At 62.5% G+C, this 20,853-nt stretch overlaps 2 protein-coding genes across 6 annotated transcripts in view; both read right to left on the reverse strand.

The window, feature by feature from the left end:
• Positions 1-1,487: 1,487 nt before the first annotated feature.
• The window catches only part of CBFA2T3 (CBFA2/RUNX1 partner transcriptional co-repressor 3), a 104,567-nt gene continuing 85,201 nt past the window's right edge, over positions 1,488-20,853 (reverse strand). For all 5 annotated transcript variants that reach the window (XM_054669603.2, XM_054669604.2, XM_016930395.4 and 2 more), the window contains 9 exons: positions 20,165-20,406; positions 19,804-19,893; positions 13,618-13,799; positions 12,736-12,959; positions 9,470-9,555; positions 8,054-8,252; positions 7,476-7,544; positions 6,008-6,198; positions 1,488-3,893 (listed from right to left, as the gene is read on the reverse strand). In XM_054669603.2, coding sequence (XP_054525578.1) covers positions 3,594-3,893; positions 6,008-6,198; positions 7,476-7,544; positions 8,054-8,252; positions 9,470-9,555; positions 12,736-12,959; positions 13,618-13,799; positions 19,804-19,893; positions 20,165-20,406 — 1,583 coding nt within the window. In that variant the 3' untranslated portion in view covers positions 1,488-3,593. The remainder of the gene's footprint in view (positions 3,894-6,007; positions 6,199-7,475; positions 7,545-8,053; positions 8,253-9,469; positions 9,556-12,735; positions 12,960-13,617; positions 13,800-19,803; positions 19,894-20,164; positions 20,407-20,853) is intronic.
• On the reverse strand, positions 10,170-12,729 carry LOC104002727 (uncharacterized). The gene is made up of 2 exons (XM_009431428.5): positions 12,448-12,729; positions 10,170-11,462 (listed from the first exon to the last, which is right to left on the reverse strand). Exons 1-2 carry the CDS (start codon positions 12,683-12,685, stop codon positions 10,261-10,263), a joined length of 1,440 nt encoding a protein of 479 aa, XP_009429703.1. The 5' UTR covers positions 12,686-12,729; the 3' UTR covers positions 10,170-10,260.

Genomic DNA, 20,853 nt, shown 5'->3' on the forward strand with positions numbered 1-20,853 from the left:
TATTCATGGCCACCAAGGGGATGGGGATTCATGGCCACCAAGGGGATGGGGATTCATGGCCACCAAGGGGATGGGGATTCATGGCCACCAAGGGGACCACCCCTAACACAAGAATGCCGCCTGTCCCCGTTCCCTCCCCAGAGCTATGGGTTCCACCTGGTTTGCTGTCAGGTCTTTGGCCACCAGGGCCTGGGCATATGAGCTACGGAAAGACGGGCCTCTGAAGCATCGGAGGGGGCCCCAGAGCCTCCCTGGGCAGGAGCTGCCTTGCTTCACGTGACTTGGCCAACACCCGCCCAGGGTTCCCTGACACATTGCACCCAGGACATCCCCTTTTTCTGTCTCCAGGCCTCAGTTTTCCCAGCTGTCCTGATTCCATGTGGCCCTCGGCCACAGGGCTCCATCTGCCTGGTCTCTGGCCAGGTCCTCATGCCAGTTTTGCACTCGTGCTGAGGGTGGCTTGGTGCATGGTGGGGGGCTACGCAGGGCAGATGGCATTCATCTTTGGCTCGAGGGCTGACCCCTTCCCAAGATCTGAGGTGAGAGGGCCTGTCTCACCCTCAGCCTTGTGGTCTGGCCCCTGGAGGCTGCTGGCCATATCGATGCAGCCAGCTGGTGCACATGCCACTGTCCCTGGTACACCTGTGTGTCCCCAAAGAAGGATCCAGGGAGGGGAGGGAAAAAGAGGAGGCTTTTGCCCAGAAAGTAAACTCGTGTCTCCTCCACGCTCCCCACAGTCCTGACCCCAGGGACCTGAGTAACCAGGGAAGCTGCCCATGGGTCCACTTGCCCTGGGGCTTGGTGCTCTAGAGAGACCACTGGTTCACCTGCACAGCCTTGGAGGGCCTGACTCAATTTACCCCACAGCACTGTACCCATTTCCTGTCCCCTAGAGCCTTTGATCACCACAGCCAACTACCCTGCCCACCTGGAAGGGCACTGGAGTGTGGGTGGGGACAAGATGGAGCCCCAGTGGGGGAGAGAGATGAGAAGAGTCCCAGGACGCCTACCTCCAAGGGAGGCAAGTCCCCTTCGTGGGCACGGGCATGTCCGCTGCTGCCGCTGTGTGGGTTCAGAGCTGGAGAACCGCAGCCCTGGAAGGAGGAGAGGCGCGCTTCTGCCACTTAACCGAGAGCCCAAATCCCAGACTGGTCCTTGCTTCTCTGAAACCCACAAAAGCAAACCTTGGGGAGCTTGCTGGGCCTGTCACTGAGGAATGGAGGTGGTGCCGGGGCCAGGGCACTGTCTGGAGGACAGACTCGCTCTATCTTGACTTTCAGAACGAGGTTTCTGTTGTCAGACTTGGTTCCAGACGGTACCTGACCGGTGGTGACCCGACAGGATCCATCCTTATGATGCTCAAAGAATGAATTTTTACCACCGTGAAAGAACCACCAGCAGGCAAACCGCTCCTCCCCTCGGGGCCACTGTTCAGATTTCTTTGAAAATCTGTTTCCTACACTTCGCAAACTCCCGCGGTTTCTCTGTTTTTTATTTGGCAAACATCTCGTTTATTACCATCATGAATATCATTTGGACCTCTGCAAAGACTATATACATTCACATTAACGTACACTCTCAGCTTCAGGCCTCTGGCGGGCTGTTCGCGGCTGGTTCAGTAGCTGGGTCACTCCCGTATTGCACTGAGTTCCTGGAACTCCTGATAGCCACGCACACAGATGCCAGGCCACGGGCCACGCCACGCGCACAGATGCCAGGCCACGGGCCACGCCACGCACACAGATGCCAGGCCACGGGCCACACCACACGCACAGATGCCAAGCTACGGGCCGCACCACGTGCACAGATGCCAGGCTGCGGGCCGTGCCTGCTGTCTGTCCTCGCACTCGGTGCAAGCATGAATTTCTTTATCCCTTTATTTCCTTCTTGAAATCGCTGAGGCAGTTGAGAGGAGTGGAGGGAGGGTGGGCAGGGCTGGAGGATGGGAGGGAGCACGTCTGATAGAAAACGTCACCGAGACACACCCCAGGGCCAGAGGCGAACGCATCTGAGGGGTGGCTGGGCAGGAGCACCAGGGCTATGTACACGGTCAGGGTCTTCCCTGGGGAGGAGGCAGAGGGCTGCTTTTGTTTGTAGTTTTTTTGTTTTTTCTGCAAAAGTTTGGAAGAAAGGGGAGTAGCTGCGGTGGGGCGATGGGGCCGAGAGAGGTCGGAGTTGGGGCGATGGGGCCGAGAGAGGTCGGAGTTGGGGCGATGGGGCTGAGAGAGGTTGGAGTTGGGGTGAGGGGGCCGAGAGAGGTCGGAGGGCGCGGAGAGGAGAGAGGTAGAGGAGGACGGGCTGGCCGGGAAGCAGTGTTCCAGGGAGGCCTGCTGGCTCCGCATGCTCGAAAAGCAGTCGAGAATCAACCCAAAAGATTGTCACAGTTTTGTTTCGGAATTATGCTCTCTCTGGGAAGAAAACTTTAGCACTTTTTTTCCACAAGTGGAAAAAGGAAATATGAAAAGTCACAGGGGGCGTGAGGACAGACGGCGTGTCCTTTCCTACACACACGGAGACGCAGGCCGGAGCAACGGCACACGGACCATGCACACGCGGCGGACACACCAACGCCTACGCAGAAGAGAACAAAAGTCGCTTCTCACTGGGCACAAACCCTCTGCACCCCAATATCCCGACACCCACAAACAAAATCAGAACAGAAGAGAAAAAGACCCACATCCAAACAAACCCAAGAGCAAGTGAAACAGTGAAAAAAATACTTTGGCAGTGACAAACAAATTTTGGATTTTGATTTCTTGTGTTTGCTTTTTTGGATTTCCTTTGGAGCAGAGGTGTGTCCGGTATCCTTGGCTGGCTAGCTAGCAAGGTAGTTCACAAGTATGCTTCCTTTGCTTTTTTAAAAAAACTTTTTGGATTTTTTACTTAAAGCCAAAGAGTTTAACATTACAGGAAAAAAAATCTGAAACCAAAAATGCATCTTGAGTCAGAAATCAAAATCTTTCCTCCCGTCTTCGCTGATCAGCCTCACGCCCCTGGGGGAGGGGCACAGCTGGGTTCAGATCTCCAGCTATAAAATCGCAGTTTTCTTTCTCCCTTTTTAATCAGGAGGGGGAGAACCCCCCGTTTTCTTTGTCCATTTCTGAGTAGCTCTTTTGCCAACAAACAAAACCCCCCAAAATTCTTTGCTGAAAATATAAGCCACCAATTCGATTTTTTCATTGAAGAGAAAGTGTGTGACAGTCAGAGAGAGAGAGAGGATAGAGAAGACAGAGGGGGAGAGACAGACAGAGAGGAAGAGAGAGGTGGGCAGAGCCGCCGCGCCTGCGGCATCTGCTCTGCTGTCTAAAGCTCAGTCGAGGCTTCTGAGGATGCTTGAAAAGAGGTTGTCAGGAGGTCTCCGGGCGGAATCATTAGGTAGCTGAGGCAGGTGCACTGAATGCGGTTTTGTTGGTTCTGTGTCTTCTTTCGAAGAGGGGCAGTAGCAGCAGCGACTAATTGGTCGGCTCCCCCAGGTCAGGCGGGGCGCAGTGTCTGGCAGGCCGGGCATTGGAGGCCAGGCACAGCATCCGGTGGGCCTGGAGCTGGGTGGGGTTGGCACGGTGCTGTGTCCGGCAGGCCGGGGGCCAGTGGGGTCAGCGGGGCACGGTGTCCAGTGGGCCAGGTGGGCTGGGGGAGCCGGGGCGAGAAGGCCCCGCAGAGCCGGCTTCGCTGGGGCTGGCAGCGCCCACAGGCAGGGAGGGGCCCAGGCTGTGGGCGGCTTCGGGCGGTCCAGGCACCGGGTCGGCCCCCACGGCCGCGGGGCCCTGCAGGCTCTGGCCACACACGTGGTGATGCTTCTCCCAGTCCCGATGCTGGCAGAAGGACCCGCAGTAGCGTGCTGCGTTGCAGCCGCTGCACGTCTCACTGGCTTTCCGCCCGCAGTTCCAGCAGCTCTGGGTGGGGGCAGAGGGGCCAGTCAGGGCTGGGTCTGGCCACCCGAATCCCCAACACATGCCTCAACCAAGCCATTCAGACCCAGCCACATCATCACCAGGTGAGAAGAGAGAAACTCCAAAGCCCCACAGCCCTCGGGCCATGCCCCAGATACAGCCACTCACTGGGCCATTGTGCGGGACGGCGTCCCACTACCGTGTCTCACGCTCCAGCCCACCCAGATAGGTCTGCGCTGTGCTAACTGGACAACGACCCCTGCCTCCTCTCCGGGAAGCCCTCCTGAGCTCACCAGGCTCCAAAACCGCAAAACCGAAGGGCGTGGCCCCGGCATGATTGAGGCTGCTGAGATCTCACCATCCGCCTCTGCTGCATCCACCCCACCCCTGTCCCCGTCCCCACCTCTGCCCCACCCCTGCCTCTGCTGCATCCACCCCCACACGTCCCCCTCCCCACCTCTGCCCCACCCCTACCTCTGCTGTATCCACCCCCACCCGTCCCCCTCCCCACCTCTGCCCCACCCCCGCCCCACCCCCTGCCTCCGCTGCACCCCCTCCACCTCTGCCCCCACCCTGTGGTGGGCTCTGCTCCCTTCCTGTAGGGTGAGTTGTGCCCTAGGCATCCCCGTGGGCAGAGGGGGTGGGGGATGCCACAAAAAGCCTGTGGGCAGAGCAGGTAGGAGATGCCACACAAAGCCTGAGCATATTTCTTCTTGGGGCCTGGCTGGATCTCTCACAGACGGTTGGGCTGTGGGGTGGGAAGCCCAAACCTGCCCCAGGGGAGAAGCCCAGGTCCCTATTTGGCCTCCAAAGCCTCTGGTGCCACCTCCCACCCCACCTCGCCCTCACTGCCACTGCAGCAGCAGCCTCCCTGCGGACTAGGCACTGCCAGGCACAGTCCCCGCTCCAGGCCCTGGCCCCTGCCGGTCCCTCCGCTGGGCCCGCTCCCCCGATGCCTGCGTGGCCAGCTTCATTCCTCCTGGCATCTGCTCAGGTGTCACCTGCCGTGAGGCCTCCACAGCCCCACTCCCCACACACTTCCACCTCCCGAAACTGCACGCCTCACTTCTGCATTTGGTGTTTCCTTCTCAGTGCCAGCTCTGTGAGAGTTGTGCCTGTGGTGGTCTAGCTTCTCCCTAGCTGAGAGCAGGCGTGGAAAGGGCCGGTGCAGAGACCCCTGAATCGATGGGGCTCCATCTCCTCCCACCCCGGGGCTGGCCCAGGCACAGATGCACACAGGGGCTTCAGATAGAGATCCGCCCTATCTCAAGGGACATTCCTGGGGCTCCCCTGGAAAGGGTCTCTCCCTGTCCCCTCTTCGTGGACAAGGCAGAAAAGGGTCGCGGAGGGTCCTCTGCCCCCGCCTGCCTCCCAGGTGCACAGGCACAAGCATCGTAATTCTCAGGCCTGCCGTGTGCACCAGGAGGGAGCCGGGCGCCTCGGACGCCACCTGGGGCCCTCACAGCTCTCCTGGATGCTCCTGCTCTCACAGGCTAGAGAACACGGGTTTCAGGCCAGGCACAGCGGCTCGCTTCTGTCATCCCAGCACTTTGGGATGCCGAGGCGGGTGGATCACCTGAGGTCAGGAGTTCGAGACCAGCCTGGCCTACGTGGCAAAACCCCATCTCTACTAAAAATACAAAAATTAGCCAGGTGTGGTGGCGGGCGCCTGTAATCCCAGCTACTCGGGAGGCTGAGGCAGGAGAACCGCTTGAACCCGGGAGGCAGAGGTTGTAACGAGCCAAGGTCATGCCACGGCAACAAGATCACTTCAGTCTGGGCAACAAGAGTGAAACTCCATCTCAGCATCAGCCAACCTGGGCTCGAGTCCTGGCCCCACCACTTCCCAAGGCCGTGACCTCAGACAAGCTGCCAACCCTCTCCAGCCCTCAGTTTCTGGAACTACAGAACGGGGACATCCATAGGACGCCTCACTAAACCATGTGGGATCTCTGGCTGATAAAGCACAGTGTAGGCAGGGATGGCGTGCCTGCTGCAGGATGCCCGTGACAACTGTGCTGATGCCACGTGGAGGCTCAGAATCCTCATGGGGGTGGCGTGGGACCGCACGGGAGCCGAGGCAGGGGATGGGTGTCAGCGTGGCCGGGTGGCCCTACCTCGCTGGAGTCCTCCTGCTGGTTGATGACCGTCAGGGCGTCCTCGGAGGCCTGCCGCTTTGCCTCGGCCAGGGCCCGCTCCATCTTGGCACGCTCCGTGGTGATGAGCTCGTGCGCTTTGCGCTCCGCGTCCGACACGGCTTTCTGCAGCTCCGACATGGCCTGCCGCTTCACCTCATTCACGGCCTCTTCTGCAAAGAACATGGGCAGGGCTGGCGGTCACATGGGCCATCCCAGATGGGTCTCTGGACTTCCTACGCGTGGCCACAACCTGGGGACAAGGGCTGTGTGCAGCTGAACACACGTAGCATCTGTGCACACAAAGGCACATGTTGATGGGGCTGTGGGCAGCGGAACACACGTAGCATCTGTGCACACACAGACACACGTTGATGGCCCTCATGCCTGTGCAGACAAGTGCATGCAAATAAACGCAGGCATCCCAGGCATGTGTGTGCAAAGCTGGGTCACATGGCGTCACAAGTCAAAGCTTGCACTCTACCGCAGCGGCTCCCCAGGCACTGCACCCCTGCAGGGCAATGGCGAGGCCCACCCCAGGGCCTGGTCAGCCAGGGGCCCACCCGGAATCTGCATTCCTAACGCGAGCCGGGGGAGCTGCTGCTGACCTGAAGCACTTGGATAACTCTGCCGTTCCGCCTTCACCTCTGGCCCCACCCAGACGCAGCCCAGGAAGCCCCCTCGTCCAGGGCTCTGTGCTGTCACCCCAGACCCTGCTGTTATCCTCACCGCACTTGCCATCCTTTAACCTGGCTGGCCTCTGAAGACCATGCTCCCCGACCCACACACAGCCACACACAGATCCTGATCTGTGCTAAGATGGGGTAGGCTCAGAGCAGCCTCCAGGGAGCACTGCCTGCGCAGCTGGGGAGGCCATGTTTCAACTCCACCACTGAAAGAGACCCTGAGGCCAGCTGGAGACCGCGGTACCGCTGCCCAACCCTAACCCTAACCCTAACCCTAACCCTAACCCCAACCCCAACCCTAACCCCTCTTGCTGCCCACATATCTGGCTCTGCCCCAGCCCCTCCCCCAAGGCTGATTCCCACGGCATGAGCAAATGTCCCCACAGCCTTGCCCAGCGCCCAGCTCCACGTCTGCCCCTGTTCTGACCCCATTCTGCCCGGACTCTGGCCACGCGTGCCTGACGTGCCCAGGCTCCGAGTGTGTGCGCTTCTGCGTGCCCTCCTGGGTGTGCAGGTCCAGGACCCACTTTATTCTGCTGGGCGGCCACCGGTCCATTTCCTGGTAGGCGCAGGTAGCAGCTGTCCTGCCCTGAGTGTGAATCTACTCTGACCTCTCCGTGAGCCACACAGCGGAATGCATAAAGCCTTGTAGCCTGAGCCCCCAGAGAGAAACAGAAGCTCTTCAAAGCTGAGCTGGTGAGAAGCGCATCTGGGGCCCTGGCCTCCCACAGCTCTGCTCGCCAGGCCCCCGCACCCCCACTCACCAGCCTTCCTCCAGATGTCCTCGGGCATGTAGCCGGTGAGGGTCCTCGGCAGGAACTCGCGAGGCACGTCTGAAACAGGGGCCGGCGTCACACAGGATGGGCCACGTGGCTGCCCCTCCCACGCTGGGGCCCTCCCCACCCTGGCTGGGCCCTCAGTGCAGGGCGTGAGTGTGTGCGTCCCTGGGGGGAGGCCCAGGTGCCCTCGGACAAGGTCTGGCTCAGTCACCAGGCACCCAGGGCAGTGCCCGGGCACGGGGGGCACTGGAGCTGTGGACCTTGGACTCGGCTGGGAGCCATGTGTGTCCTGGGCCTCTCCTGTGTCAGTATCTGTCACTGAGGCAGAGGAGCAGAGACCCTCAGGGCCTCCCAGCTCCGAGCCTCTGGCCCACCAGACGCTCTGAGCTCCAGGCTTCCTGGCAGACCAGCCCGTGTTTTCCTACAAAGTGAAAAAGGTACCTCTTTCTCAAGCGAAACTGTTCTGCCTGGTGTTCCGTCGCACTGCCTGCCTGACAGCTCCCAGGTGTCCGCCCCACCAGAGCACCCCGTGTCTGCTCCCTCCCCCCACACCCCACACGCACCTAGCTGAGGCCCTTCAGGACCGGCGGAGCTGCTGCGGGGCCGGGCCGCGGCGGGAGCGGGGCCCTTCTTTGTGTCCTCGGCGTCGCTGTAGCGTCGCGCCCAGTGGTTGAGCTCCTCGCGGTCGGCCTCCTGGCACCTGCGCAGCACCGTCAGCGAGCGCCGCGTCTTCTCCACCATGTCCATGATGCAGTTCAGGAGCTGGGGGCGGGCGGCGCAGCCTTCAGCACCTCAGAGGGACCGGGACGCACCAGACACTCCCCCAGCCCACTCGGCCAGAGCCCCGGACAGGATGGGTGCCCGACCAGCCCACCGCCCGTGAGAGTAAGGGGGTGAGGGAGGGCTCCCTCACCTCCATGGCTTGCACAGATGGGTCCCTAGCCTGGGACTGCCGAGCGCCTGGGGGTACCAGACTCACACGGACACAGGCCTAGACGCACGCAGGAGTTTGGGATTCTCCTTTTTAACCCGCTCAGCGGGGCTCTGCCTCAGGGACCTGGCTTTCCGCCTGGGCTCCCCTTCCAAAAAGCACGAGGGCGAGGGGTGAGGCTGACAACAGTGCTGGGAGGCGTGCTGGCCCCATGCCTGGCGACCCCTCCTGGGACGTGCTGCAGGATGGGGTGGGTGGGTTCTGAGGAGCCCAGTTCCGGGGCCGTCCCCGAACACGTCCTGCCTCAAAGAGGCCTCGGCACTGCTTTTGCCCACACTTCTTGCAAGACTCAGGATAGACTCTGGGAAGAGCCAGTGAGCAGAAAGTAAGCGGAGGGAAGCAAGGCCCGCCATGAAGGTTTTAGAAATCCTCCTCCCTGGGCCTCTCGAGATGCCTGGGCTGCGCTGACAGCTGGGAGGAGGGGGGCTCAGGTGAAGGACCCAGCCGCTGCGCAGGGACGGGGCAGGCCACACAGGCGGGCACTGAGCTCAGGGGCGCCCACACAGCCCTGCTGTCTCCAGCAGCCCCAGGCCCCATGGGGCAGAGCCATGGCCGTGTTTATGCATAGGCATACAGGTGTGGCTGTGTGGGGACATGGCTGTGTGTGTGGGTGTAGCTATGTGTGGGCGTAGCTGTGCGTGGGTGTGGCTGTCTGCATGGGGGGGTTGTGTGCATGGGTATGGCTGTGTGTGTGGGTGTGGCTGTGTGCACTGGTGTGGCTGTGTGTCGGTGTGGCTGTGTGCACTGGTGTGGCTGTGTATGGCTGTGTGTGGCTGTGTGCGTGGGTGTGACTGTGTGCATGGGGGGTGTGCATGAGTGTGGCTGTGTGTGGGTGTGGCTGTGTGCGTGGGCGTGGCTGTGGCTGTGTGGGCGTGGCTGTGTGCATGGGTGTGGCTGTGTGTGGGCATGGCTGTGGGCGTGGCTGTGTGTGCATGGCTGTGTGTGTGCGTGGCTGTGCGCCTGGGCGTGGCTGTGTGTGGACACTCACGTTGTTGAGGTGCTTCCACTCTTCTGCCCACTCACGCTCTGTGAGCTTGTGGTCGATCACTTCTTCCTGCCGGGACCCAGGCACCACTGTGGATGGGGGAGGTGCACGCTTAGGTCCCACCCACAGCCAGTCTCTGCCCTATTCTCCCAGACCCCGCCCTCTGCTCCCAGGCCCCACCCATGGGCTGTGCCCGCTGGGGACGATGGACAGGGTAACTGAAGGGCTGGTTGACTTGGTGACCATGGAGGATGCCTGGGTTACTGAGCCGCCTGGGGCTCTGGGCCGACTGCTCTTCCCCTGCAACACGGCACACACCTCCAAGGGAGGGTTCAGTCTCAGTCCCATTCTGCAGCTGAGGAAACTGAGGCTGGTTAAGAGGATGTGTTTGCCCGTGGTCACCAGGCAGGGAGCAGTGGGGGTGGGGTGTGGACCGAGGCTGGCTGGAGCTGGAGCAGTGTCCTCAGCCACTGCCCGGGAAGACTTTGTTAGACTAAGCGTGGCCTGAGGATGCCTCAGTGCCGAGTCACACCACGACCTGGACCTGCCTTAGTCCGTGAATCAATGGGTAACCTCGCTGGGAGGAGCTGGTCTCAGTCATTCGCGGCAGCCCTCTGCGGTCACCCGCAGGCACCCATGACTCCGATGAAGCCACGCCAAACACCACCCAACCACGTGGCCTCGGCACCCGCCTCCTGTCTCTGCCTGTGAACACCGCCAGCCATGCCGAGGCCAGGGCTCTCGGAACACGCTGGCTCTGAGGCCCATCCTATTCGGGGTTGTTCTTTGCTCAGTTAAACTCTGTTCAATACAGCGTGTCTAAGGTTTTTCCCTTTTGACAGGCTCCAGGACTGAAGCCGCAGAGGCCACTCCCACAGGTCACCAGAAACTAAGACGTGAGTGACCCCCGGCAGTGGCCGACTCTTCTGCGGTGGCTGCACACACGGGAGACGTGAGTGACGCCCGGCAGTGGCCGACTCTTCTGCGGTGGCTGCACCCACGGGAGACGTGAGTGACGCCCGGCAGTGGCCGACTCTTCTGCGGTGGCTGTGCCCACGGGGGATGTGAGTGACGCCCGGCAGTGGCCGACTCTTCTGCGGTGGCTGTGCCCACGGGGGATGTGAGTGACCCCGACAGTGGCCAACTCTCTCACAGTGGCTGCGCCCACGGGAGATGTGAGTGACGCCCGGCAGTGGCCGACTCTTCTGCGGTGGCTGCGCCCACGGGGGATGTGAGTGACGCCTGGCAGTGGCCGACTCTCTCGCAGTGGCTGCGCCCACGGGAGATGTGAGTGACGCCCGGCAGTGGCCGACTCTTCTGCAGTGGCTGCGCCCACGGGGGATGTGAGTGACGCCTGGCAGTGGCTGACTCTCTCGCAGTGGCTGCGCCCACGGGAGATGTGAGTGACGCCCAGCAGTGGCCGACTCTTCTGCGGTGGCTGCGCCCACGGGGGATGTGAGTGACGCCTGGCAGTGGCTGACTCTCTCGCAGTGGCTGCGCCCACGGGAGATGTGAGTGACGCCCGGCAGTGGCCGACTCTTCTGCGGTGGCTGCGCCCACGGGGGATGTGAGTGACGCCTGGCAGTGGCCGACTCTTCCGCGGTGGCTGCGCCCACGGGAGACGTGAGTGACGCCCGGCAGTGGCCGACTCTCTCACAGTGGCTGTGCCCACGGGGGATGTGAGTGACGCCCGGCAGTGGCCGACTCTCTCGCAGTGGCTGTGCCCACGGGAGATGTGAGTGATGCCCGGCAGTGGCCGACTCTCTCACAGTGGCTGTGCCCACGGGAGATGTGAGTGATGCCCGGCAGTGGCCGACTCTCTTGCAGTGGCTGTGCCCACAGGGGATGTGAGTGACGCCCAGCAGTGGCCGACTCTCGCAGCGGCTGCACCCACGGGAGATGTGAGTGATGCCCGGCAGTGGCCGACTCTCTTGCAGTGGCTGTGCCCACGGGGGATGTGAGTGACGCCCAGCAGTGGCCGACTCTTCCGCGGTGGCTGTGCCCACAGGAGACGTTAGTGACCCCGGCAGTGGCTTATAACTCTTTCGTGGTAGCTGCGCCCACGACTTCTGGAGACATCAGAGGCTTCCAGGCCCCACTGTTTTCTGCATTTGGCCACGGCCCACGCTTCCAGGGCTGAGGTCTCCCTCTTTGGGCCCTTTTCAGCCCCTAAAGATCTCCTAGCCTCCGAACCTGAAATGGCTCCCCCAAATTGCAGAGGAGGTGGGGAAGTGGCAGCCACAGCTCAGTCACCAGCCTGCTCTGCCGCCTGTGAAGCTGCAGCTGGCACCAACACCCCAACCAAAATAGTGGCTGAGACGTGCCCGACAGCTGGCGTTTATTTCTGTATTAGCAGAAGCGGGTGGGAGTAGCACCTGCCTGACCCGGCTGCAGCATGCCAGACGCCGTCACCTGCTGCCTGGGCCCTGGAACCCTCCGCAAGGTGGGGGCTGGGAGATGGCCTTGTGTAGGGCAAGGCCTCTGCTGACCCTGCCGCTGGGTCCCCACCGTGCCCTGGGCCTCTGTCTCAGCATGGCAAACTGGAGGCCTCCCTGCAGCCTGTCCTGGGGGGCTCCTGGGGTGGGGCTGGGCCTGACCATCTCTGGGTCCTCAGCACAGAGGCCGTCAAAACGTCAGGCAGGCTGGGCTGTGAGACTGTGGGTGCATTATGTGTGCTCTCAGGCCTCAGTCTCCTCATCTGTGGTATGGGGGTGCTGACGCCACCCCGCTGACGGGCTCAGAAACGAGTGAAGGGTAAAATGCACCGAGACTCCGTGCCCACCTCTCTGTTATCCACGCCAGCCAGGCCTCACGCTGAGACTCTGTGCCCCTCTCCTGCTCTAGATACCAGCCAGGCCTCACGGCAGCCCTTGCTGGGCCCTGCATTAACTCCCCCAGGCCTTGGACTCTGAGAGTTGGGACTCTCGTCTGACCCAGGTGACAGAGGAGGAAACTGAGAAGCAGAGAGCCACGTGACTCACCTGTGGGTGGACTGTGGGAATTGCCAAGTTCGGATGAGAACCACGTGGGCAGTTCCAGGCCCAAGGCTGCCCACCCCGGGGGGGGAGGTGGGTTCAGGGCCCAGGACAGGCCCCTCTGCAGCCACCGCTCTGCTCCAGGGGGAATGCCAGGCAGGGGGAAGGGGTCTCCCGAGCTCAGATGCACACAGCTGCCCGTGGTGCCCTGTGCCCACATGCTCAGGTGTACATGTGGGCGCATGTGTGCTCCTGTAACACGCGTCCACGCTCCCGCCCCACCACGCTGCTCACCAAGCGGCCGATGGCGCTCTCGTAGCTCCCGGGGATCTGGGTGGCGGTAGGCATCTCGGAAGTGGTGGGCCATGGCTATGTCCTCCAGGCGGTAGTGCGGCGGCGGTGTGGGCTGCGGTGGCCCGTTGCTGGGGCTGTAGCGCTGGGCAGGGTTCAGGGTGCATGGCCGTTTGCTGAGGTGCTCGGGGTGCAGCGGGTCGCGGTCTGACCCGTTCTCTTTGGTCCTAGCCCCAACAGCAGGTGGGGCGAGGGCAGTGGACACAGGATGAACCGGGGACAGAGGTGCAGGTGGGGTGAGAGGCAGACAGGCATGGGCAGAGAGAAAGAGGACACGTAAGGGCGAGACAGAAACACGGAGCAAAACACCAGCCCCGGGGAGCCCAGCCCGGCACCCCCACTCTCTGCCCCTCTGCCAGGGCCCATGCCAGCCTCAACCCCTGCTCCAGCTGCATGGGATCCTGGGGCCTGGTGGTCAAAGAGCCGGACTCGCTGCTCTGGGAACGAGGAGAGGGATACACCAGGCTTCCGTAACTGGAGACCACCTGCCCCTTGGGCAGCAGCAGCACAAGAGCGTCTGGGGCAGCAGAGGGGGCCCAGCCCAGGCACGCTCGGAGGCACACAGGGGAGAGCCGTCCTCCCACCGCCTCCTCCCTGTCCTCCTAGGCTCCCCGGAGCATCTGAGTCTGCAGCCCACTGGGGTGTCCGCCCGTGCAGCCACCAAGCCTGCTGGCCCTAGTACACCTCGCCACGCTCCCTCAGCCCGAGAGAGCCGGCCGGGCTGGCTGCAGCCCCAGAGGAAGTTCCCTCTCTTACCCAGAGGGGAGCAGGGTGAGCCGCGTGTCCACGGCACCCCCAGCCCAGATGCCCGGAGCCCACAGGTACCTGTCGGGCGTCCCCCTCTTGCCGTTCTCGTTGACTTCCAGTAGTAGCTCTGAGGAGTCGATGGGGGAGGAGGCGCTGGCGTCCAGCAGGAGCTGCTCATGCTGGGCCAGGTACTGGGCGGGCGTCTGCTTGGCCAGGCGTGCACAGTGCAAGAGCTCCCGCTGCAGCAAGGGCAGGTTTGCCTGTGGGGTGGGGAAGGAGGGCCTGGGTGGCATGCAGGGGTGCACAGCCCTGCTCAGGTCCGAGCAGAGGGGGCCTGGGCTGGGTGGCCGAAAGCTCAACTTGACCTCGGGCCTCAAAGGTCAAGGTGCTCGACCTCTCTGGGCCTCAAGTTCCTTCCTAGCAGTGCCATGGGAGGGTGGCGTGGGAGGGTGGGCACAGAGGTTCGCAGGAGTGCCTCACCTGGGCCACACGGCGATGTGGGGCATGTGGGACTTGAGCCCAGATCCTGGACTCCCAGGGTGGGGCTTTCCCACCGCACCCAGCTCCCTCCCATGGCATGGTCTGGAAAAGGCGAGGGGACGAAGGGGCAGCAGATCATGGTTGGTCTTCCCGCCTGCACCCGCCCTGCCCAGCAGGCACCACATGACCCAACACAGCTGGGGAAACGCAGGCTCAGAGAGGGGGAGGCAGCCCTGGGCCTACAGGCGGCTCACACGAGGGAGCTGGGAGTGAAACCCGGCTGGGATTGCCTGCAGTGTGTCTGCTCCAGCCCTGATGGGAAGCCCTGAGGTTCAGCTTCCCCTTCCCTTCCTGCTGGTTTCCAGCCTTGGCCTCGATGGAGTGTGGACCTAGGACGTGGACACCCACGTTCTGTGGCTGCTCAGTGATCCTCCAGCCTCAGTGAGGACGGCCTCAAGAGCCACGTGTGCGAGTAAGGACTCCGCAGCATGCGGCCGAAGGACGGCCCGGTGTACGGGATTCGTATGCAGACCCTGCCTTTGACACCTGTGTGTACCCGCGGCGCCCGCCGCCTCGTCCTTGGCTCCAGGCTGGCACTGCTGGGCCGCAAGCCGGGCTCCTCGGGTGCCTTCCCCAAAGTCTTCCCAGAGCTGCCGCGGGAGGGCGGACAGGCTGGACCCTGAGCGTGCTGGACCAGGGCCCAGCAGCAGGCCACTTGGGAGAGCCAGCAGTTGTAAGCATTTGTAAATAAATCCAATTCCCCAACTTTCTCATGCGTTTCAAAGCTGCCACGCCGCCTTCTCCTGCCAGCGCCTCCCCCTTCCCCACGAGTGCATCCACCAGGCCCTCGAGCAGTGCCGGCTGCCGGCCTGTTTTTCTCTTTGGATGGCTGAACAGGGGCCAACCGGCCATCTGTCGAGCACATCAGGAGCATGAGCTGGGAAACGAGGTCCCGGGAGGTCTGAGGAGCCAAACATCCTCCCTCCCTCATCAGCCCCTCCCCAGGGGCCTCCTCTTGGTCAGTTCGGGAACCGGCTGGTCACTGTTAGGGCGGGGAGAACATCTGGATCCCTGGCTGGCTGGGGCCAGCTGAGGCCAGCTGGGAGCCGGGGCGGTGGGTGGGGCTGCATCCCCCAGCTTCTGGAAGGCCTGACCCTTGGGCTGCGTGTGGGGCAGGCTCAGGAAAGGGTGCAGAGGACCCAGGACTGGGCAGCATCAGCGTGGGGGCCGGATGCACAGCAGCCCTCGGCAAGCAGGGAACGTCTCCCCAAGGCCTGCAGAATGGGGTGGGGACTGTGGGAACCTCCGGCAGTGCCTCCTTCGAGGCAGTGTCCCCACTCTGTCCCCAAGAGCCCAGGGCACCCGGGGAGGTGTCACCACTAAAATGCTACACACATTGAGCTGGTCAAAAATGCCCCAACTCCACCAGTGAACGGAGGTTCTGCCTGCAGAACTTCTGAAGCTGCCCTCTGCACAGATGGGAGCTCAGGCTGGGGAACTGGTGTTTGCAACGATGGCGGCGGTGGCTGAGGCACTAGTTGAGCTACAAGGGCTTTCGCGGACTCCGCTGCTCTGCCAAGCACCCAGCTAAAGCCTCCCTGACGGCGGGCTCTGCCATAGAGGGGCTGTGGCCTTGGGCTGGTCACTTAACCTCTCTGACCCTTGCTGTATCTGCAAACTAGCGCTGTGGAGCCTCTGGCCGAGACAGACTCCGGGGAGCTCCGGGCAAATCAGCTCAGTCCTTTCCCACCACCCCGTGGGGGAGATTTACCACCCCAACTACGAGAGAGAGGGCCCAAGCCAGGGCTGGGGTTCCAGCCAAGCAGGCCCCCACCCTCTCCGGCCCCTCAGCCACGATTCCTGCCGTTTCTAGGATGATGTCTTCAAGGATTGCGTGAGGGTACCCCAGACTGGGCCTGGCGGGCTGTGGATGTCTTGGGAAGGTGCTACCCCTCCCCCAGCCCAGGCCACAGTCAGGAACACCGAGGCCCAAGGGGGCTGGCTGGGGGTCACTCCCACTCGGCACCTCCTGTCTGGCCTGGGAAGGTCGGACTCCCCCACTGCACTCTGTGTCTGAAGGGGCTGCGGCCCTGCAGGGGTGTGGGTGGGGTTGGGGGGTGCGGGTGGGGTGGGGGAAGGGTGCGGGTGGGGTTGGGGAGGGGTGGGGTTGGGGAGGGGTGGGGTGGGGTGGGGGAAGTGTGTGCGTCGGGCTGGGGAGGGGTGGGGTAGGGTGGGGGAAGGGTCCGGGTGCGGTGGGGGAAGGGTGCGGGTGGGGTTGGGGAGGGGTGGGGTGGAGTGGGGGAAGGGTGTGGGTGGGGCTGGGGAGGGGTGGGGTGGAGTGGGGAAGGGTGTGGGTGGGGCTGGGGTGGGGGAAGGGTGCAGGTGGGGTGGGGGAGGGGTGGGGGTGGGGGTGGTAGAAGGGTGGGGTGGGGGAGGGGTGGGGTGGAGTGGGGGCTACTCCCTGGGTGGGACAGTAGGGCCAGGGTTCTGGCTTGTATCTGAGCAACAAGCCCTGGAAGCAGGACTGGTCGCAGGATCTTTATTTTTTATTTTTGAATCCTCCTGGCCTCCCCCTAGAAGCTCCATGTCAGAGAGGTGAACAGACTTCATGTCCCACTGGCCCTGGGACCCGGGTGGGGGCACGAGGTGGGCTGGCCCTGAGCTCCAGCTACCCCACACAGGCTGTGGGAGCCCCTGTGTACCGAGGGGAGACTGAGGTGGACACGGCCCTCACGAGAGCCGTGCTGCGGGCGGCGCCTGCTGGGGTGTGGCCGGGGGACACCAGGGCCTGACCAGACGTCATGGTCAGGGGCCGTAGGCCTGGTGGGGGCAGGGGTGGGGATGCTGCGGCCTTTCTCTGCCTGACCCTGATCCTCGGTTAAGCAAGGGTGGCTGAGGCTGGGGGCATCTGTTGGTAATAAGCAGGCGCACTGTGTCCCCAAAGACTGGGAGGGGTGGAGTCCGCAGCAAGTTAAAAGAAGGGAAGGGAAGGGCCGCTAAGGAACTGCAAACAACACCAGATGGGTCCAGGCTCCTGCCACTCCAGAAGCTTCTCTTTTGTCACCATCTGGGAGCATGAGCACAGCAGGGTGTGGGAGGGGGCGGAGGAAGGCGGGAGGAGGGATGGAGCGATAGAGGAGGGAGGGCAGGAGGAAAGGAGGGGGTGGTGGGAGGGAGGGAGAACTGGGGCAGCGGAGGGAGGGAGGGCAGGAAAAAGCAGAGGAGGCAGGGGCGGGAGGGAGGGAGCGAGGGTGGGAACAGAGGTGGGTGTGATGTGGGGTCCCCTTGGGGAGGGACTGAGGGGAATGAGGGTCTGACCCTGGACGTGCCCTGGGACGACCAGGGCGTTTGGAGTTTGACAGATCTAGGTTTGAGCCCTGGCGCCCTCTCTCCACTACCTGGGGGGGAACCCAGAGCCTCAGTTTCCCCACCTGTTAATCAGGAACATGGCAGTGCCTATGCTACACCTTGACACAGATCAGCAGGTCTGTGAGAGACCTTCCTGAAGCACTCCTCCTCCTCCAGGGACGACGCCCCGCGATTCCTCCTCCTCCAGGGACGACGCCCCGCGATTCCTCCTCCTCCAGGGACGACGCCCCGCGACTCCTCCTCCTCCTCCAGGGACGACGCCCCGCGACTCCTCCTCCTCCTCCAGGGACGACGCCCCGCGACTCCTCCTCCTCCTCCAGGGACGACGCCCCACGACTCCTCCTCCTCCTCCAGGGACGACGCCCCGCGATTCCTCCTCCTCCAGGGACGACGCCCCGCGATTCCTCCTCCTCCAGGGACGACGCCCCGCGATTCCTCCTCCTCCAGGGACGACGCCCCGCGATTCCTCCTCCTCCAGGGACGACGCCCCGCGATTCCTCCTCCTCCAGGGACGACGCCCCACGACTCCTCCTCCTCCTCCAGGGACGACGCCCCGCGATTCCTCCTCCTCCAGGGACGACGCCCCGCGATTCCTCCTCCTCCAGGGACGACGCCCTGTGATTCCTCCTCCTCCAGGGGACATTTCAAATCCCTGGACGATGCCCCGCGTGAATCTAGAACATGCCTCACCTCCCTGTAGTCCCCACTACCTGGGAGGCTGAGGTGGAAGATTCCCCTGAGCCCGGGAGTGAGGCCCCGTTCTTTCTGCGTGTCCCTCCACGCTGTCTCCTCAACAGCCTGAGGATGATTCCATTTTGCAGATACAGAAACCGAAGCACAGAGGAACTGGCCTCGCCCAGGGGCCAACAGCTGCTAAGTGGCAGGCTCGGGCTCAAGCCAGGGAGCATCTGGTCTGGTCTGTCCTCTGGACCCCCGAGGGGAGGCCTGGCCCAGCAGAGATGGCGCCTACAGCAGTACGGGCAGTGCTCAGGCTGGGCCCGAAGGTGTGGCCAGGCTGGCAGCTCCCAGTTAAGCTCCACGGAACCCTGACCCCAACACGTGCTCGGCAGAGAAGGTCACATGGTCAGACACATTTGGGGAACCTTTCCTCAGCTCCTGCTAGAGATGTGCAGCCGTCTTGGGGAAATGGAGACCCGCAGAGATGGCAGTCTGACTCCACGGCACTCCTGTGCCCGTCCCGTCTGTGTGTGCGTGGGAATAAGTCTCCCATGGGAATCACTGGCTTCCTTCATTCATTCATTCATTCATTCGTTCAGAGACAGGGTGTTGCTCTGTCGCCCAGGCTGGAGTGCAGTGGCGCGATCACAGCTCACTGCAGTCTCGACCTCCTGGATTCAAGCAATCCTCCCACCTCAGCCTCCCGGGTAGCTGGGATCATAGGTGCATACAATCCTCAGCTAATTTTTATATTTTTTGTAGAGATGGGGTCTAGCTGTGTTGCCCAGGCTGGTCTTGAATTCCTGGCCTCAAGCAATCCCCGTTCCTCAGACTGGCATCTTTAAAAATGCAGGCTCTGATTCAGCAGGTTTGGGCCGGGCCGAGAGCCTGCAGAGCTGACAAGCCCCGCGTGCTGCCACCCTGGTCCATGGTTGATCTGGGTGTGACCATCTGACCTGCTTTCACCTGACACCTCTTCATCCATCGGCCTGCGCAGCCACAGAAGCCCCTTCCCGCCTGTCTACCGCCTCCCACCCTCACCGCTGCTCTCTCCACCCCACGTATTCTGTTCCAGTCACACTAACCCCTCTGCTGTTCCTCAAGCACAGCGGGCGCCCCATACCTCAGGGCCTTTGCACGTGCAGTTATTGCTGTCTGGAAAACCCTGCGCTGGCTCTGCACCTAGCTCCGCCCTCATCCTCAGCCCTCACCAACACGCCTCCACGCAAAGGACTTTCGGAATATTTCTCCACCACGTACAGCTGCAGATTTGACAGTGGCTGTGGACCGAACGCCTTCCCACCCCAGGGTGCTGGCTCCAAGAGGGACCTGCTGCATGTCCTGGGCCCTATCCCCGAGCCTTGCCCCACGCTGGCACGTCGTCAGTGCTCAAAAATCACCCGTGGAGTGAGCGAGCACATTCGGCCAACATCAACCAGAGGCAAACCGGATAGCTCTGTCCTGTGCTGGATTTAAGGGCTGATAATCATCCGGTCTGGCAACTAATTTTCAGGCCTTAACTAGTAGGAGTCAACCCTGACTAGTCAGCAGTGCTCCCCTAGGGTACCACAGGGTCCCAGGCTGGCCAAGATCGATGCCTGACACCTCTTCATCCACCTGCCTATCTGGCCACTTAAGCCCCTTCCCGCCTGTCCACCGCTGTCCACGCTGGCAAGGAATGGGATTAGGGGCCTTCTAGGGAGGCCCCCGCAGCACGGGGGACGGGTTTGGCATTACCTTCAGGAAGGGAATGACAAACGGCCGCAGAGGGAAGTTGGTGGCCTCCTGAAGCTTGGAATGAAACTCCTCGATCGTCAGTGTTGAGTTCTGCAGGGGAGAAAACCCACCTCACATCAGCACCGCTCGGCATATGAGCCAGCGCCGACCCACCCATGCCCGAGGAGGAGGCTCCGTGTTGGAGGCAGGCAGGCAGCCCAGGAGCTGGGCACGGCCTGAGAGGGTGCAGGTGGCATCGTGGGAGCGGGTCCACGCCCGGTTGTCAGCGTGGAGCCCATGTAAGGAGTGGCCGTGGCTGCAACCTCATTAAACGGAGGGAATATGCACGTCCCAAGGCCCCGGCTGCCCCTGCCCAACTCACCACCAGGCCCAGCACCAGTGTGCGCACGCGCTCCCCAATCTCTGGGGAGATGTCGCTGCCAAACTGCTGCAGTGTGGTGAGGAAGCGCTTGAGCTTGCTGAGCTGCCGGGCCCCGCAGGCCGGGGGCAGGTGCTGTGTGGACAAGGAGGCTGTGGACGAGGTGGCCGGGCCATTGCTGAAGCCGTTGGGTGTGGACGGTGCACCATTGATGGCTGTTGGCGAGTGGCTGCTGCCGTTCATCACTGCAGGAGGGAAGCGGACATGAGGACACAAAGGTGATGGTGACAACACAACCCAGACGGCGGCGACAGTGAGGGAAGCAGCGACTAAGGTGACAATGTCAATAGTGACGGCAACAATGATGAGACACAAGGACAGTAGTGCTGAGGATGACAGCAGGAGCCCTGGGCCCGCCCAGGGCAGCTGAGCTGGCCCTTAGGATGCTGACCATCTGTCCTTCCGGCCCTGCTCTGAGAGGTCACACACACCCCCTTCCAGACCTGGAAATGGATTCCCGGGGAGGTGAAGCCTCTTTGCCCCAGGTCCCCAATGGGTAAGGGCTGGGATGGCACCCACAATGGTGGTGGCCGTGGAGTGACTGCGTTCTGAGTGTGGCTTCTCCTGCCTGGCACCACTCTTGGGACTTGCTCTGGGGCTGAAGTCAGGCCCTTCACACCCAGCAGGGGTGT

The sequence above is a fragment of the Pan troglodytes genome, chromosome 18, assembly GCF_028858775.2.
Source record: "Pan troglodytes isolate AG18354 chromosome 18, NHGRI_mPanTro3-v2.0_pri, whole genome shotgun sequence".
NCBI lineage: Eukaryota > Metazoa > Chordata > Mammalia > Primates > Hominidae > Pan > Pan troglodytes.